This window comes from Globicephala melas, chromosome 2 (assembly GCF_963455315.2).
Source record: "Globicephala melas chromosome 2, mGloMel1.2, whole genome shotgun sequence".
In the NCBI taxonomy this organism is placed as follows: domain Eukaryota; kingdom Metazoa; phylum Chordata; class Mammalia; order Artiodactyla; family Delphinidae; genus Globicephala; species Globicephala melas.
This window is the reverse complement of record NC_083315.2, coordinates 100,146,151-100,164,612: the sequence shown is the minus strand read 5'-3', so window position 1 is coordinate 100,164,612 and position 18,462 is coordinate 100,146,151. Positions and strand designations below refer to the sequence as shown.

General features: G+C 44.6%; 2 protein-coding genes across 2 annotated transcripts in view; one reads left to right on the top strand and one right to left on the bottom strand.

Moving 5' to 3' along the window:
* The window catches only part of AVEN (apoptosis and caspase activation inhibitor), a 198,528-nt gene extending 180,887 nt beyond the window's left edge, over window positions 1-17,641 (top strand). The window contains exons 3-6 of the mRNA XM_030844276.3: window positions 3,258-3,328; window positions 8,931-9,026; window positions 11,850-12,210; window positions 13,011-17,641. Of these exons, the coding sequence (XP_030700136.1) occupies window positions 3,258-3,328; window positions 8,931-9,026; window positions 11,850-12,210; window positions 13,011-13,126 (644 nt within the window). The 3' untranslated portion in view covers window positions 13,127-17,641. The remainder of the gene's footprint in view (window positions 1-3,257; window positions 3,329-8,930; window positions 9,027-11,849; window positions 12,211-13,010) is intronic.
* Window positions 13,647-18,462, bottom strand: part of RYR3 (ryanodine receptor 3) — a 364,723-nt gene continuing 359,907 nt past the window's right edge. The window contains exons 100-103 of the mRNA XM_060293473.1: window positions 17,100-17,164; window positions 16,594-16,694; window positions 15,516-15,567; window positions 13,647-14,634 (exon numbers count right to left, since the gene is read on the bottom strand). Of these exons, the coding sequence (XP_060149456.1) occupies window positions 14,539-14,634; window positions 15,516-15,567; window positions 16,594-16,694; window positions 17,100-17,164 (314 nt within the window). The 3' untranslated portion in view covers window positions 13,647-14,538. The remainder of the gene's footprint in view (window positions 14,635-15,515; window positions 15,568-16,593; window positions 16,695-17,099; window positions 17,165-18,462) is intronic.

The following is an 18,462-nucleotide window of genomic DNA, read 5'->3' as shown; positions in this document are numbered from 1 at the left end:
CTGTCTGACTTCACTTAGTAAGATAATCTCTAGGTCCATCCATGTTGCTGCAAATGGCATATTTCATTCTTTTTAATGGCTGAGTAATATTCCATTGTATATATGTACTACATCTTCTTTATCCATTCATCTGTCACTGGACCTTAGGGCCTCCATGTCTTGGCTGTTGTAAACAGCGCTGCAGTGAACATTGGAGTGCATGTATCTTTTTGAATTATGGTTTTCTCTGGATATATACCCAGGAGTGGGATTGCTGGATCATATGGCAACTCTATTTTTAGTTTTTTTTAATTAATTTTTATTGGAGTATAGTTGCTTTACAATGTTATGTTAATTTCTGCTGTAAGGAAAAGTGAATCAGCTATACATATACGTATATCCCCTCTTTTTTGGATTTCCTTCCCATTTAGATCACCACAGAGCATTGAGTAGGGTTCCCTGAGCTATACGGTAGATTCTCATTAGTTATCTATTTTATACACAGTATCAATAGTGTATATACATCAATCCCAATCTCCCAGTTCATCCCACCCCCACTCTTGATATCCATGTTTGTTCTCTAAGTCTGTGTCTCTGTTTCTGCTTTGCAAATAAGATCATTTATACCATTTTTCTAGATTCCACATACATGCGTTAATATACGATATTTATTTTTCTTTCTGACTTCGCTCTGTATGACAGTCTCTAGGCACATCCACCTCTCTACAAATGACCCAGTTTTGTTCCTTTTTATGGCTAATATTCCATTGTATATATGTGCCACATCTTCTCTGTCCATTCCTCTGTTGATGGACATTTAGGTTACTTCCATGTCCTGGCTATTGTAAATAGTGATGCAATGAACATTGGGGCACCATGTGTCTTTTTTTTTTTTTTTTTTTTTTGTGATACGCGGGCCTCTCACTGTTGTGGCCTCTCCCGTTGCGGAGCACAGGCTCCGGACGCGCAGGCTCAGCGGCCATGGCTCACGGGCCCAGCCCCTCCGCGGCACGTGGGGTCTTCCCCGACCGGGGCACGAACCCGTGACGCCTGCATCGGCAGGCAGACTCCCAACCACTGCGCCACCAGGGAAGCCCGCCATGTGTCTTTTTGAATTATGGTTTTCTCTGGGTATGCCCAAGTAGTGGGATTGCTGGGTTATATGGTAATTCTATTCTTAGATTTTTAAGGAACCTCCATACTGTTCTCTGTAGTGGCTGCACCAAGTTACGTTCCCACCAACAGGGTGGGAGGGTTTCCTTTTCTCCACACCCTCTCCAGCATTTATTGTTTATAGACATTTTGATGATGCCCATTCTGACTGGTGTGAGGTGATATCTCATTGTAGTTTTGATTTGCATTTCTTTAATAATTAGCAATGTTGAGCGTCTTTTCATGTGCTTTTTGGCCATCTGTATGTCTTCTTTGGAGAAATGTCTATTTAGGTCTTCTGTCCATTTTTTGATTGGGTTTTGTTTGTTTTCCCCTCTCTCTTAGTTTTCTGTCATCTTGGTCTCATCTCCTGATACACCTGAATTTTGGATACTGTGTATAAAATATAGTAGAGATAATTCTAGGTTATTGATAATGTCATTTTCCTCCAAAAAGGATTAACTTTTGCTTCTTTTAGTCAGAATCAGATTGAGCTGATTCACTGCTTTGCCTCAGACTTTGTAAAGCTGTCCTATTCCTCCTTGATCCTTACTTCCTTTCTTATTCTCACCCCTTTTCCTGTTTTCCTACTAGGTGGTTTTGTTCTGGTTGATTGGCAAAAGCTCTCTTTGTATGTGAGAGACAGGCTCTTTGCCTATATGTGCTACAAATGTTTATCACCAGCAAATATGGTTTGTCTCACTGCTACATTTTAGGATTTTTTTAAAGGTTTTTTGTAGCCTTTCTATTGTCCTTTTAAAATGTTACTATTGCACAAATATTTATAAACTACCCACATATAATCACAATACACTTACATATCCACATGCACAGACAAGACATTATTAATTATATTACTCAGGTTCTTTATATCATAATTTTTGAGGGATCAAGCTTGATTTGCCAATGACTAATGGTAGTGATTTTACCCTTTCTCATGATAAAGAGTGATGTTCTTGGTCTTTTTTACCTAGAATTTGATCTTGTCAAGTGTTAAAATGTTATGATCCATGTGTTTTGGAAATGCTGGGGGTACGGTGTAGATTCTGATTTTGTCTTTGTCTCTTTCATTCAGGATTCTTCAGTTCTTTTCCCCCTCTGTTAAGTTAGAAGTAAAGAATGGATTCTATGGTTAAACAACCTGAGAGATATCATAGGAGGAGAAAGTGGGCCTGTACCTGAGTCTTAAAGTATAAACAGGATATGAATGAGTAGAAGTGTGTGGGCCTTCCAGACAAGGGAGAAGGATTAAAAAAGAAATGAGGATAGGGTAGAAAAGGAAGTGTGTTCAGAAGGTGAAAAGAGGCTCTCGGGAGCAGGAAGTCAAGAAATAGGAAGCAAATGTGGGTTAATGAGGTAGGATCACATTCTGGAGGATCCTGAAAGCCAGGTGGAAAAGTAATTCTTTATAAATTGGCTATTCTTAATGCAAATAACCAGATAAGTACATATTTACAAAATAAGCTTTGTGTCAAAGCTCGCTGTACGGAATCATCTGTCAAGCTTGTTTATCTTGATTCATTTTCCTTTATTCCAAGAGCTCAGAGCAGTGCACCATGATTCACATTAACTAATCTAATGCACATTCTTTGAGTTTTATTTTGTATCTGACATTCTAAGCAGGTGATTTTTAGAGTGATGGTTCAGATTGGTAACCTTGCCTCAAAGAGATATTTTAAGTCTGTCATATTGTGGATCAGTTGAGAACTGCTTTCCTTCAGTTCTGTTTTTCTCCTTCCTTTTCTGCTTTTGCCCACCCCCAAATCATAAATATTAGTTTCCTTGCATATATTAAGCAGATGAGATGAAAATAGGCTAAATATGGGGAGATGGCCACGTCTGCAGGCCTGGACTGTTCAGTTGTCTCTCAAGAAGCATGTAGGATGGTGGCTTATTGAGAGTTGAATGAAGCAATGAATACAGTTGCCAATAGTATTTTCAAGTACCCACTCTGCACAGATGATGTGGAAAGATGCGGAAGCCAGGACCTTCTATTGAATATCATCACTGAGTTTGGGATGGTCAGCTCTTCAGAAACAGCACTTTTACTCCCAAAGGGAAATTGAGAGAACTGAGTGTTTTCCTTTTAGCTTTGACATAAAATTGTATGTTTTTTCTATTCCCAGGGGACTCCTTCTCACAGTTCCGGTTTGCCGAGGAGAAAGAGTGGGATAGTGAAGCTTCCTGCCCCAAACAGGTAAGGTGAAGCTCTGTCTGGAACGTGGATTGGCTCTTCTCAAGGCTGGAGACCAGCACCTTTCACATTGTTGTTGCGATGGAGACTTCACATAGAGAAGAGTCTAGTCATTCATGTACAGTTCAGCGTCAGTTACCTAAATTGCTCAGAAGGTTTTCAGGGAGCTTAAATTATACAGGCTCTTGGAGCTGGAGTTGACCTTTATACCTGGCCATCTATGTGAACTACTTATATAGCTCATATATGACTATAGTTCATATAGACTGGGTTGTAGGGCTGAAAGTTTATAGTCACGATTTTGAGTGGATTACTTTGCCATTTGGCCTTCCTTCTTTTCCCTTTCTGTGAAAATTCATCTAAGGCTTGAGAATTAATTTATTTCTCCCACACTGTTTTTGGTGTTAGGTAAGAAAATCCTTAACTTTATAGTTTTAAATAACTCTTCTTCTATAATTAGGAGAATAAAGCTATAAAATAAGAACAAGCATCACAGAAGTCTTTCAGTGAATCTGTAGCACCCACACACTTTATTTGCTTTGTATTGCTGCCATATTTTCCTCCCAAGGAGTTTTGATGATTCTCCAGGCAGGATTTCACTGAACCTTTCCGTACGAGAGACGACAGGTATTCTCACCCTTTTTAAAATGCACAGAGGATGAGTAAGTGCTGGCGTGGCATTTGCTTCCGACTCCGGGGCTGGAGCATACTATCTGATACAGTGATCAGACAGCCTGCCCACAGCTTCAGACAGGAGACCGGGCAGCAGACCTGACGGATAAAGGGCGGGACCTTCCTCCCCATTCCGCCGTCAGCTCAGTACACACACAGTAGGTGGCTCACACCCCCAGGTGGGCTGGCTTCACGTTCAGTTGTTTGGGGGGGACATTGACTTAAAGACAGAGGGGAGGGAAGTGACTTGTAAAATGACTTCCTGTTCCTGTACAAAGAGTATGTTTTATAATATAGAAAAATTTGGGAATTAAAAATATTTGTTTTTGCTTGGGTCTGTTTGGGCATGTACCTGAGTATGGTTTAGAATTCTAGCACAAGTTGTAAACAGACGAACGCAGATCATGGAGGAATTCAGTGAAAGCCAGACAACTCCCATTTCAACTCCTTTGCACCATGTTGGCTATCAGAGAACATTTTGTTATCCTGAGAGTTTCAAATAATTCTAAGGTTCTTTATTTATCAAAACACATGTTCTTTATTAGATATTTTATTAGATGTAGCTTATTGGAAGATGAATGAGACAGAGACCATGCTTGTTCATTGCCCTAGGCCCCTTACCTGAGCACAGTGGCTGACACATAGTAGATGGTAAATATTTACATGATAAATGAAAAAGAATGCAACATAAAATAAGAGGTATAATGAATGAATGAACATAATACTGTGGGAGAAAGCTGCTTTGGGCTGGAAGTGATTGAGAGTAGCAGCATGGGATAAAGATCATTTGAATGGGCCTTGGTGGATGGATGAGTATGGTTCTGGTAGGTTCTGTCTGGGGAACAACAGGAGAATGATGAGATCTGAAAGACCAGGCTGTGCTCAGAGTCGGGAGCATAGCTGGAGTGTAGCTGGAGTGTGGATTCTCAGAAGAGGCGGCTTCCAGTGTGGGTCTGGGTCACTTAGTACCAGTGGTTTGGTCTTCATTTTTATCTAGGGGCAGTTTAGCCTGTGGGTCAGAGCGTAGACTTCAGAGACGCAAACCTGAGCGTAAATACTAGTTCTCATCTGGAAAATGGAACTAATAATAAAATGTAACTCAGAGTTGTCATGAGGATTATATTAGATTATAAATAAAAGTCCTTCTGTGCAGTTCCTGACACAGAGGAAACACTCAAAATTAGCTCTTATTACTACTGTTACTTGTTAACAAAATTTTGTTTAGCAAGACAATGGAAATGGCTAGGCTGGACCTCTGCAATATTGGGAAGGAGGGACTGAAGAGGTCAGAGGCTGGAGGCTGGGAGAGCAGGTAGGAGGATATTACGTGGGGTGAACGGGAGGGGACGTGGGCCGACAGCATGGGCCGTGAGATGGAAGACAGTTCACTGGCAGATGGGACTGCAGTGGAGGACGTAGTAGATTGCGTCACGGGCCAGACGTGAGACATGAGGACAAGAAAGATTCGCAGGGGCGCTAAGCTTCCCAGCACGCTGATGAGGTGGGCAGTGATGACTGATGGAGCGAGAGAAGGCAAGCTTGGTTGTGAGCATCTTGAGTTGAAGTATTAGTGGAGCACATCCCAAACTCATCACTTCGCCACCGGCACTGTTTTGTGTCCCACATCTCCCCTCACTCGGTCCTCTTTATTTTTGCTTACTTGAGAGAGAAAAAGAAGAGAAGAATCTATCTGTCTATCTACCTGTCTATCTATCAGTTGTTCCTCATGTGCTCCTCTGTCCCCAGCACAGCCAGTGACATGAAGCAGTGAAGAGTTTGCCAGTGGGTCCTGGTGGAGGCCCCGAAGGGCACCCTGATGGGAGAGGGCCCAGTGCTGTCCCTGTGACTTGCCTTCATGTCTCTGTGGCTCACATGCAGGGTGAGGGGAAGGTGGCCTGGCAGTCAGGGTCCCTGCTTCAGCCGTGTTGGCCCCATTACCGCAGGGGAGTTGGTCCCTTCAATCCATGAGTGGCGTTTTCAGACCTGTCCTTTGGACAGTGTGGGGACATGTGAGGAGGGAATGGGTGGGAGGAGAACTGAGGGTGAAAAAAATAGGTCCATTATTTTTTGAAAATCACCTGAAGCTTTTTTTTCATTCCATTTTTCAGTTGTGTTGACTAGCGACTTATTTAGTCAGTAGAGCTTCCTCGAGCAACCACTGAGCACTGGGTGGCAAAACGTGGTTCCTGAGTGTGTGGCTTTTAAGGGAACAGACACTCAGGCCCACCCCTGAGAGCGCAGTTCTGAATGAGGCCTGACGCTCTGTACGTGGAAGGCGCCCCAGCTTTCTCTAAAGTGTCGCTTGATCTGAGCACTTCCACTGTAAAGTGTCCCCGTGGTCCCTGAGTACCCAAAGGAATGTGGACTGTGAGTGCTGTAGGTCTCGAGGAAGGTGCAGTGGTCTGATCAGAGGCTGTAAGTGGAGTTTCTAGTAGGTTCGTTCCTCACCAAATGGTGTACCTCTACGCAGACACTGAGACTCGGAGTCTGATTGGCTTCCTGGACAGGGAGGAGCCTTCGGGAATAGATTCTCACCACCGAGTCTGTGCGCACACTGATGGCGGAGAAGTGGGGTTGGAGGGACTTTGTTCTAACAGTCAAGGCTGGCCTCCTGCCCCCAGCCTCCGAATCTGCAGGAGAAGAGGCGCTGGGGTGGCCAGGCTGCGCGCTCCAACTGTGAGTGACTGGCAGCGTTGGCCAGGTGGATGTGGGGATGGGGCTCTCCGGGCAGAGATGACCCACCAGTTACTTACAACATGGAGCAAAAAGCTAATTCATGGTGGTTATTCCAATTAAATCTGTTTTCAAATTCACACTTTACTATTACAAGCAATTCACTTCAGCTCCCTTTATATCTAAGGCCTTCAGCTGTAGCCCTTTAGGGGACAAACTGGTGACAAAAAAGGGGAGGTCTTCTTACATCGTGGTGTTTGATGGTAGGTTCTAGGCTCTAGGACTGCTGCAGGGAGACGAGGAGAAATCACTGTGCTGGGCTGAAGTGTCTTGAGGTCCTCATGGAGGCGGTGCCCTATCACCTGGGCCTTGGATGGTGGGTGGGAATTGGAGACGTGGGGAAAGGAGACACCCCAGCAGCTGAAGGTCCATCACTTGGGACTCGGCACATAAGCACAGCCTGGCCATTCCCTGGATCTCACAGACTTTTCATTGTTAACGATATACCTTGTAGCCGTGTCACACATGATGCAAAAGGGGGGAGGAAGTTTGGGCACTTCTAGCTGGACCCCAGCACGTCTCAGCGGGCCTTCTCCAGAGAGCTGAGACAGCAGCATGTGAATGGTTGGCAGGCATCGTGGACGGAAAGTTCTTGCTCTCTTATAGGCTGAAAGCAGGGGGTCTACCCGGGTGACTTTGCAGACACCTTGGCAGTGGGAAGGGTGAGATTTCCAGTTTGTAATGTGGTGACTTACTCATGGGTTAAGCATTCAGGATCACACTTTTCTAGTGGTTTGAGAGGTCTTCTCCAAACTTCGAAACAAAGACTGGCCATGCTGGTCTTGATCAAGCACTTGACGTGCTGAGTGCAGGACTGCGGCAAGGCCTGCACATGTAGTGCATTTCCCACTCTCCTGCTCCCTAAATACTCTGTGTTTTTAGATGTAAGTTCCTTTTTTTCCAGGGTGAGGGGCCACATCTGCTGCTGCCAACCTTGCTTACCGTAGAGCTAGCCATCTCCGGAAACTTTCAGAAGGGCAGGTGAAGAGCTGTATTGCTTCCTTTGATCCCTGTGTACTGCTGTTGTGAGGCTCAGGGGTTCGGGTGGGTCTGCGTTTAGTGTCGGCGCTCTACTTGAGAGCACCAGGAATGGCTCCCCACCTCCAGTCATTATAAACCCATCTACCCAAGGCATCCTTACAGTGGAATGGAGATTAGACTCCACGACCCCTGGGTGGTGTTCTCTAACTTGATATCAGTGATTGCAGCGGAAGTCCTGGTTCTACCTGGGTCTGTGATAGTCCTTGGTAGACAAGGTGGTCCGTGGTGTCTGCCTCTAATGTGGCAGCCACCTTCTAGTTTTTCCTTCTCTTGGGTGGCCGGGGCACCTAGACACAGCCGTTAGGGGTCATGCGATAACCTGGACCGTTTTCTCAGATATGGTCAATTTGTGAGGGCATTGCCTGGATGGGATTTTGCGTCTATGCACGGGAAGGGAGTTCAAGGGACTTACAGTGTTGGCCTCACACAAAGTGCTGCCAGCTGGAGGGTAAGTTTCCATCCTCTGCTTTCTGGTTGGAAGAGAGAGAAGCGTATACCTCATGGGCTTCTTTGGCTGTGACTGTCCTCCCCATCTGACTGCTGAGACAGCTCTTCCCTGCTCTCCTGAAGGCCAGCCATCTGAATCTGGGGGGAGATGTCCAGTTAGATTTCATTAAGTGCTTTGAGTTTTTTTCAGTAATTCCAAGAGCATCCGCAGGTTCCAGGTTTCCGTGCAGCCTTGATGTGAGGTGATCACCACCCTGCTGCTGCTCTGGCAGCCTGAGCTGTGGCTCAGGAAGGTGCTTTTGGTTTTGCTTATCTTAATGCAGAGATGGTAGAAATTAGAACCATATCAAGTGTGATTTATGATCTGATTACTCCCAGCTAAAAGTAATAGATGATTTATTTACAGTTACTTATCGTCTTGTGCTCTTTTATTCCTGAAAGGTCATATGTAATCATCTTTTTTTTTTTTTGCGGCACGCGGGCCTCTCACTGTTGTGGCCTCTCCCGTTGCGGAGCACAGGCTCCAGACGCACAGGCTCAGCGGCCACGGCTCACGGGCCCAGCTGCCCCGTGGCATGCGGAACCCTCCCGGACCGGGGCACGAACCCGTGTCCCCTGCATCGGCAGGCGGACTCTCAACCACTGCGCCACCAGGGAAGCCCCATATGTAATCATCTTGATCAATAATCTATCTTTTTTTTTATATATATAGAATTCAGCATTTTATGTGGACTGTGAGTCATTGGTTCGAGCCCTTCAAGAACTGCCTCTCTCACTCCGACTCAATGTTGCTGCTGAATTGGTCCAGGTAAAAACCCTGATAGCATCCTGAGGCTGGTATGAATTAGGGCAGGAGAAGAAGAAGAATGAAAAACATCCCCCTGCAGGATGTTTCAGACTCAGCTTTTCCTTTCATCAAGCTGAGCGTTTTGTATCAGGTAGAATTTCGTAAAGTTTTGAGGGAGAATGAAATACTTTCTAAAGGTTTTTTCATTTTATATTTGAAACATTTTAAAGGATCAAATGTAATAGAATTGAATGAAATGTAGAAGTATAGAGTCTGCCTTGTATTGTACTCAAAATGTTTATGTGCCAGGCTCTGTGTTAGGCACTAAGGTTACCGTGGTGAACAGACAGGCATGGTTCCTGCCCTCATGGAGCTTAATCTATTGGGAGAGACGGGTATTGATCAAGTTATCAAATTATAAGTCCTGTGAAGGGGAAGGACAGTATGCTGTGAGAATATGTAATAGTGAACCTGATCGATTTTGGTGTGATTAGGAATGGCTTTCCTGAAGAAGTGGCAGATAAGCCGAGATCCAAAGCATAAGAACATTTGAGTTGGGATTTAAAGAAGAGTGACCCAATCAGATCTGCATTAACAACTGTGCTAATAACAATAACAGTAACAAAGAACATTCTGGCTGCAGGATGGAGAGAGGGCTGTATTGGGGTGTCTGTGTTTAGGGTAAATCGGCACTTGCACACCCATGCAAGAGTAGAGTGGATGAGGGGAGGCAAATTAGGAGGCCACTGCACGGTTCAGGTGAGTAATACTGTAGCTTGGGCCAGGCTAATGATGGTAGAGATGGCAGGGAACTGGACTTTACCAAGAGGTATTACAAAAGTGAAATTAACAGGACTTGGTGAAATACCGGAAATGGAGAGGGAGCAGGGAAAGAATTTTCTAGGTTTTCCAGCCTGTGCAACTCAGTGGTAGCTAGTATTAGGAAGGGTGAGGCTTGGACATTATGGGTTTGTGTCTCTGAAATGTCAGAGTGAAAATATTAGTCAATTGGATGTAGAAATTTATAGTTCAGAATCAAGGGTTGGAAATATAAATTTGGGAGATATCGGTTGTAAGGTAGCTAAGAGCGGAGCCATTGAATCGGCTAAGAGAGGAGGGGCCCAAGGGCTATACCAGAAGGAACTTTGAAATGTAATTGTGGCTAGATTGGATTTTGTTAAAAAGTGAAACCCTAGGCAGTACTAGTTGTCAATAGAATCCCAGCAACTAAAGTGATCAGTTTTGTTCTGCAGTTGAATGCGATGCTGAGCCTGGGCATAGGCAGGCATCAGTGGGCATCCACCCAGCTGTCTCTGTGGCACTTACGTCAAATTTAGGGCGGCAAGTAGAATTCAGGCTGGAGGACACTTAGGGGCAGAGAAGTAGAGAGGACAGCATTTGCCTCTGATGGGGAATCACCCCGGGACGTCTTTAGGAGCGTTTGGGGGTATTGGGGCTTGTCTTAGTGATTGGGTGAGCACTCCTCTTCCTCTGGCTGTCCAGAGATGGTCAAAGTCCTGACATACTTGGTTTGATCCCACACAATGAGGAGTGGTTAACAGAACACATCAGGAAAACACTGAGATGAAGGTGATGGGGGCCCCAGGATTAGAGGAGAGAAACGGGAAGTGTTGTGAGCATTTGAAAGTGAAGGATGATGTTGTCAGAGGCAGGCCTCAGAGGAAAGATATAAAATAATTGTACTTTTGTAAATAGTAACTTTTAACTATCTAGCCAGGTTTTCCCACTCCTCCCATGAGGCAGAGCGGTTATTCTCAACTGTGTTTGCATGTTAGACTCACCCGGGAGTTAACAAACAAACAAAGACAATGCCAGCCAGCCAGTGCAGACCAACTGAATGGTTCCAGGATTAGAACAGGGGACCACATCCCATCTTCGCCCTGCACACTGACAGTGCTGGATGAATATTTAAGTTCCTGTGTAAAGCCACGCGGTCTTAAAAGCCCTAAGGAGCTATTAGCAAACTGGATCTGCTCAGGATGCTTAAATGTACGAGTAAGGGGACAACACCTCCAACAGCAGCTGACCCTCCTTCTGAACCTACCCACTGATGCCAGCCCGGTCACCACAGGCCTCCCTCCAGAACTGTGGTTCTCAGCCTTCCTCTACATTACAGTCACCTGGGGGGAGGGTTTAACTTTATTAAATTATAACATATAGAGAAGTGCGTGTGTAAGTCTTTACACATGCAGATCAAGGATCAGAACACCGCCACCACCCAGAACCTCCCCCCACCCCCCCGAGGCAATACTTCCCTAAGACCACTATCCTGACTTCTCATACTCAAGATTAGTTTTGCCTGTTGGGGGCGTTTTTACAAATGTAATCAAATGGAATGTTTTCTTTCCTGTCTGGCAATTTTTACTCAAATAATGTTACTAACGGCCATTCTTTTCTTCTTGGTGAATTTGTTCCTTCATCTCTATATTTGTGCATCTTAGTACAGTGAACAGATCCGACTTGCTAATTACTTCTCCGTGACTTTTTACAAACGTTTGCCTCGTCGCAGGCTTAAGTGTACATTCACATAGACCTACAGGACTGTCCATTCTCAGGCTGGTGACAGGAGTGCACAGCCCTTTTGATTTCAGCTCTGAGCAGGTTGGCACATGGCTGAGGTGGGCACGGTAGGGAGGTCTCCCACACTTACCCCTGCAGCAGTAAGAGGGGTGCTGGCAGGACCTGGATGGAGACACTTTGTGACCTTCCTGTCTGAATTGAGTTTCCTACTCCACAGAGTCTGATGGCTTCCTCTGCTTTAATTTCTGCTTAAGCAAATACGGCAGGACTCACATTAACTCAGATACTGTGCTTCTCTTTCAGACTGCCCTTCCCTTAGAGCTTCCTCAGGTGAAACCAAAGAGAAATAATGATGGCAAGGGACTAGGGATGCAGTTAAAGGGGCCCTTGGGGCCTGGAGGAAAGGGGTCCATCTCTGAGCTGAAATCTGCTGCCGCTGGCTGCCCCATGTACCTGGGTAAAGACAGCCTAGGACCGGGCCCTTCCAAGGGTTCTCAGAACCTCGCTTCCCCACTGCAGTCGGCAGCAGACGATTTGGAAGAAGAACTAGATCTGCTGCTTAATTTAGATGCGTCTGTAAAAGAGAGCGGTGACATCTTAGCAGACCAGACAGCTCAGGACCTGGAATCTGAGAAAGATGAGGAGGTGGCCCAAGAAGAAACAGGTATGGTTTTCATTTTATTCCCCATCCATCTTCTCGATTCTGGTGTTTTACTGAGAATAGCTTCACCTCTGTCACATTCCTACACATCGTCATCAGTGTCTGACATCGATCTGGCCTTGTCCACTGACATCTATTTCTGTGCTCACGTCTCTGCTTCCCCCTGAGCTGACCTTTCTGACAACATTGCTCTCACTCGATATTACTGGGCTTCCAAAGCTGCTACCTGCCTGATTGCAATCTTAAACCCGGGGCTGCAAATTGAACTCGTGCTGTAAAAGGCATTTCGATACCCGTGGCCTCAGCTGTGCAGCAGCAGACCTTTTAATCGACTGTCTGAACAGGCCTGTTGATCAGTGCTTTGTGCTTCTTGCTTGCTATTTCGATCTTGGTGGTTTTTTTTACAAAAGAAGACTTCCTCATTTGTGCATGTTCTGTTAGATGGCGGGCCATCTGACAGGGAGAGGCCTAGTGACTGCCCCGTCCATACACTGCATTCAGGACCCTTTAATGGCTTTAGTTTCCAGGAAACTAAGCTGTTAGTCTTTAAAAAAAAAAAAAAACTAGTGAACTGTGAGATTCATCATCCAAATAAATAGAAGAGCAAATCTCTACTCCATTTATGAATTTGTTTAGGTATCACTGGATCTTCTTAGGGAGCAGGAAAATAATAGAACGTTTCCCCTTATCGTGAGCAAAGTCAGAATGTGGCTGATTTCCAGCACGGCTCAAACCCCAGGGAAGCGTTAACCCTCGGTTCTGGCACTAACGTGAAGTTGTTAACGTTGCTTTTATTTTTTTAGATCCTGCAAAACCGTCTGCGTTGGAAGGAAAGAACGTGGCATCTGAGCAACCAAGTATATCCAGAAATGTTACTGAGGAAGAGCTTGAAGATTGGTTGGACAGCATGATTTCCTAAACTCGATGAAAGAAAAAAAGAGAGAGAGAAAGAAAATGAAAAGTGCCTGAAGCCAATTTTGGTTGCCTTGTAAGGGAAGGCGGGCCCAAGGCTGTCCTTCCAGAACAGCTGGTTTACAAGCACGGCCCGAGCCCGTGTGGCCATCACGCTTAGCAGTAGACGCCTACCTCCCCCATGTTCAACAAATCCGAAATGAGACAGTAAGAGGCTCGCTGCATTTGTTCTCTGGCTTAGTAACTGAGTAGACTTCTTAAGGGCAGGAGATGTTACGGCCCTTGTGTCCAGTTTCTTCCTCTCAATTTTTACAGCATAGCGGGTGCTGCTGATGAAGAAAGCTAAGCAAACCAGGCATGCATTTGGCCAAAATAAACAAACGCTGGTTTGTGGATTTTTTTTTTCTTCCTTTCTTGTGCGGGGAGCCGTGGGCTGTTTGTTAGTCTCCTGTCCCTTTTCCCAGCACCACAGGGTGGTTGTAAATCATCCAGAAAGGGGGCGTTACAAGAGGCCAAACCGTGAGTTGGTGATTATGACTTTATTGCAGTGGGCACTTCGTTTTATTTAAGGAGATTCACCTAAACAGAGCAGCTCCACTACTTACAAGGGAGACCATAAAGCGTTACTCTATTTGGCATAAGATTGAGATTTTTTTCTGAATTTTCAGTACAGTACTTTTTTTCTCTGATAACAGTAGTTGACAAGCTGTTACTGAAAAAAAAACAAACATATGAATAACCTTTAAGTGCAGTTTCATAAAGTAAGACAGAAGATCCACACGACTAATTAATGGAACTGTCCGTCTCGAACATAAATGTAAAAAACTTGCATAGCTATATCTAAAGAGGTTTTGTAAGGCACTTACTCGATACTTCAGTGTCGACAAAGTGGCGGTTTGTTTGTTTCTATTTCTTTAACTGCTTAAAGCTTTTCAAGCTGATTCTGGATACATTCACTAGCAAGTACCATGGGAGAAATTAGACTGCAGTTTTAAAATGACTTTTTTGTAGCTCAGACCGTGAGTCACTAGTGGAGTACCATCATGTGGAATTCAAGTGTTTAAAATTCCAGGTATTGTGCCTCCCAAACTTCCTGCTTCTCTAGCCCTTCCCTCAGTGGTACCATCCCAACGACCTAGTTAGAACTGAGAAACCTGAAGGCTTTCCACTAGAGCTTCCTTGAAGCTGGGCCGTACTCTTTTTTTCTTTCAACATTTTTGACAGGTTATCTCGCACAGTGTACGTCCATTAGATACAAAAAGCCAAATCAATTCCAAAATACCACAGATGTGTAACAAACAAACACTTCCTTGTAAGGGAGGCATTTTAGGAAATGTCACTTTTCAAATGTGTTGCAGAACTGTTAAGAGAAGGATTTTATTGACCGTCCAGAATGGTGGAGGCTTCTTTCATTCCCATTTATCCAAGCTGATCTTCGTACTGTTTCCGGAAGCAGTCACCAGCAGGGAAGAAATCCCAACACCTTTCTTGGTACATCTTCCAGACATAAGATTCCTGAAATAACGGGAACAAAGGAGACTTCCTTATAAACCACAGTAAGCTGGAACCCAATTTATTTTCCCTCTCTATGTCTCCCTTTGGGAATCCTGATGTGGATAAATGTGAGGCCCAACTGGTACATTCTTTCTTGCACTGTTCCCAGCTCAGGCTGTTTTGGGAGCAAGAAGTTTCTCCCTTCTTTTCTCCCTTCTTCTGACCGCCCCCCCACCAAAACAAACAAAAACCCCACAGTGAGACCAACTCGATGATCGCCACTAAAAATACTTAAAGATTTAGCAGAGGGTTGACTCCATGCCATTTGTAACTGGTAGAAGGCAGAATATACGAATCCAATGACGTTTGACTATTTGGTAAGCTACCTTTTCCTCCCCTATTCTCTGTCTGTCTTTACACTTCTTTTTCATACTTAGTCACAGAACCCCTCTGACACATACTTTCACGCACCCTGTCACACCCACACCTCCGCATCCCTGTGTCACCCACACAGGAGGTCGTTATCTTTCTTAGGCTGTCGTCTCACCATTTTGCTCCGACTCTCCTGCTCTTTGTCGGAGCCACCCACTCAGCTTTGTATTGTCTTTTTCTCTGTAACATTCTCCCCACCTCCAGCTATTCTGCCCTGAAGCAGCAACTATAAGGATTTAGAAAATGTCAGTGTTTGCTGGGAAGGATAACCAAGGGGGCCTTTTGGAATAGGTGGGAGTTGCCTTAGAATTTTGCCTTCTTAAGTCACAAAGAGATGGTGGAACAATGCAGGAAGCAGTGGGAAAACGCACAGAAGAGACAAATGGGGGTCACCTCTCTATTTCAGATATCCTGTGCTCTACTGAGGCTTGACGTAGAAAGGGGAAGCTCTATCTTAAGGTGTTTCTCACCTGACCTGTGTGCTCTGTTTCATCTTTATTAATCAAATACATCAGGAAGAACCTGGAACGAGGAACAAAGGTTTAACAACTGAGAAAAAGACAATATTAGATTCTTTGGTTAGAAAACCAAAGTCAAGTGAGCTGGAGAGAGGATTAAATACATTGTTCAGCATCATGCTGACTCCTATACCTTTCAGAATAGGGGAAACGTGGCATGACAACATACGCCATCATCTTCTAATAATAATACACATTTATCTCAAAATTAGCCTTTTTGTGAGGAGAGGTCCTTAAACCTTGAGCTAAGATCACTTGTGAGGAAGAATTTTGGCTACCATTTTATTGTTTTTTTAAAAAAGTCCTAAGGTAAACAATAAAATGGTAACCAAAACTCTTACCATATAATTCTTAGTAGGCCAATTTATCATCTTATAAGAATACAGAATTGAAATTTTGTGTGTCTCAAAGATACGTTATGGAAAAGTAAAAATATTTACTCTCACTCAGTTGCCCTGGAATTCAGCAGCACGCAGGTGACGGGCCGCCTTGACGAGAGCAAATATGAATTGGTTGAGAGGAAGGCCTGACTGGAGGGGGTTCAAAGGAGAGTGGGACGAGAGAGATTGGAGACCCCGAACATGCACACTTTTCCAGTTTTGCTGGAAGGGAAGGAAGAAGCAGGGCAACAGCTGGAAGGAAAAGTGGGGTCACAGCCTTTTTTCTTTGTTTAGGATTAAAAAATATTATATGGTGATAGGAAAAATTCAGCAGAGAGGAAACTTGCTGGAGTTAATATGACCTTGATTGAGAAGGGGTGGGAGCTAATTAATTCCAGGTTGAGGGGCTGACATTTGCTTGGAGCAGAAACAGTCTGCAGCGCACACCTGTCAATCGGAACGGGGAGGGGCAGGGCCTATGGACAAAGACGGGCTCACGGGGACTCCTGCAAGCTCTTTCCTAATTGCCTCTGCTTTCCGGAGACCAAGGAGGAAAAGGCATTGGCAGAGCGTGAACTACAGGACGTAACTGTATTTTACTCACTGTTCCTGGCCCTGCCCCATCACCTTTGCTGACCAAGGATACTCACAAGTAGTTGGCTAAGTTGTGCTCTTGTAAGGTGTGTGTTTCAAAGCCATGAGGGGTCGTGTCAAAGTAGTCATTGCCGATCCCACAGATGAAACATTTCGTCTAAGAAGAATAACAGGGAGAAAAGGCATGAGTAGGCGTGACGTTACAGGCAGGTAGCAAAAGGGTGAGGATCTCTGCTTGAATTGAGAGACACTAAAATATTTCTGTCTTTCATGCTTTAGGCTGTTCGTCGTCTTCTCCAGAGTGTCACATACCTAGCTTCTACCTAGTGGAGGGTACTTGCTCCTTCCTAAGCCTGGGGCCTGGCAGAGGCAGCAGGTGGGGGTGGTGGTGGTAGGGCACAGAGCAGGTAGATGGGCCCAGAGAAGAGGACAGGCTTGGAAAACAATCATGGTTGGTAATTTTGCCTAGGGCTGGCCCTAAATAAGAGTAGAACCTACTGTTTAAAAAAATCCATGTGCTGTGAGATAACGGAAATCAAGTTGGGATTTAGTAGAACGGTACCTCCATATCCTCTCGTACTTGTTCCTGCTGGTCTCTCAGCTCCCCAAAAGCATCAATAATAAGACCTGGAATTTTAAATACAAAGACAAACAAAACACTTCAAATAACCTGTTTAGTCAGGGCAGAGGAATGATAGATGGAATGGCAGAGGCTATTTTGTTCTGTTAAAAAAAAAAATGTGGAATATTACTCAGCCATAAAAAGAAACAAAATTGAGTTATTTGTAGTGAGGTGGATGGACCTAGAGTCTGTCATACAGAGTGAAGTAAGTCAGAAAGAGAAAAACAACTACCATATGCTAACACATATATACGGAATTTAAGGGAAAAAAATGTCATGAAGAACCTAGGGGTAAGACGGGAATAAAGACACAGACCTACTAGAGAATGGACTTGAGGATATGGGGAGGGGGAAGGGTAAGCTGTGACAAAGTGAGAGAGAGGCATGGACATATATACACTACCAAACGTAAAATAGATAGTGGGAAACAATCGCACAGCACAGGGAGATCAGCTCGGTGCTTTGTGACCACCTAGAGGGATGGGATAGGGAGGGTGGGAGGGAGGGAGACGCGAGAGATATGGCAACATATGTATATGTATAACTGATTCACTTTGTTATAAAGCAGAAACTGACACACCATTGTAAAGCAATTATACTCCAATAAAGATGTTAAAGAAATGAATTATAAAGCTGAATGATACAATTAAATCAAAATTAGGAAAAACACTTGTGTTTTCAAATGCTGAGTCCCGGCTAATGCTTTCTCATGGTTCCTCTTACAGCGCCTCTCAGCAGTATTTGACGCTAACTATTCCCTCCTCCTGGACTCTCTTCTTGTCCTTCCTTCCTTGTCCTACTGTTTTGCTTGGCTGTTCCCTTTCTGTCTTCCTTATCGGCTCTTCCTCTTCTAGTCCCTGAGGCACTGATATGTATCATCAGGGCTCCTCCTCAGTTTCTTTGCTTTTCCTTCTGGGAAGTCTCTACGCCTACATCTTTGACCACCACCGCCAATGGATCCCATTTCTTTGATTTTTGTATTCATTAATATTTGTCTTGTGTGTCCTTACTGAATGTAATATTTCTATCCGATTCCATTCCTGACTTGTCTCTTGAAAGACCCATTACAGTTAACTGCTTATTAGCCCTCAACGCCTGCACGATGTCTCATAGGTACCTCAACTTGGCATGACTCAAACTAAATTCATCACCCTCTTTCTCTAATTCCTGACAAGCTACTGACCAAACTACCACTACCTCTACCCCGCAAGGAAGGAAAACACATGTCACACTCTCACAGATCCTCTTTCTGCTGCTTCCCACCCCATTGCGTGGGAGGAAAATGATCAGGGCAGGAATCATG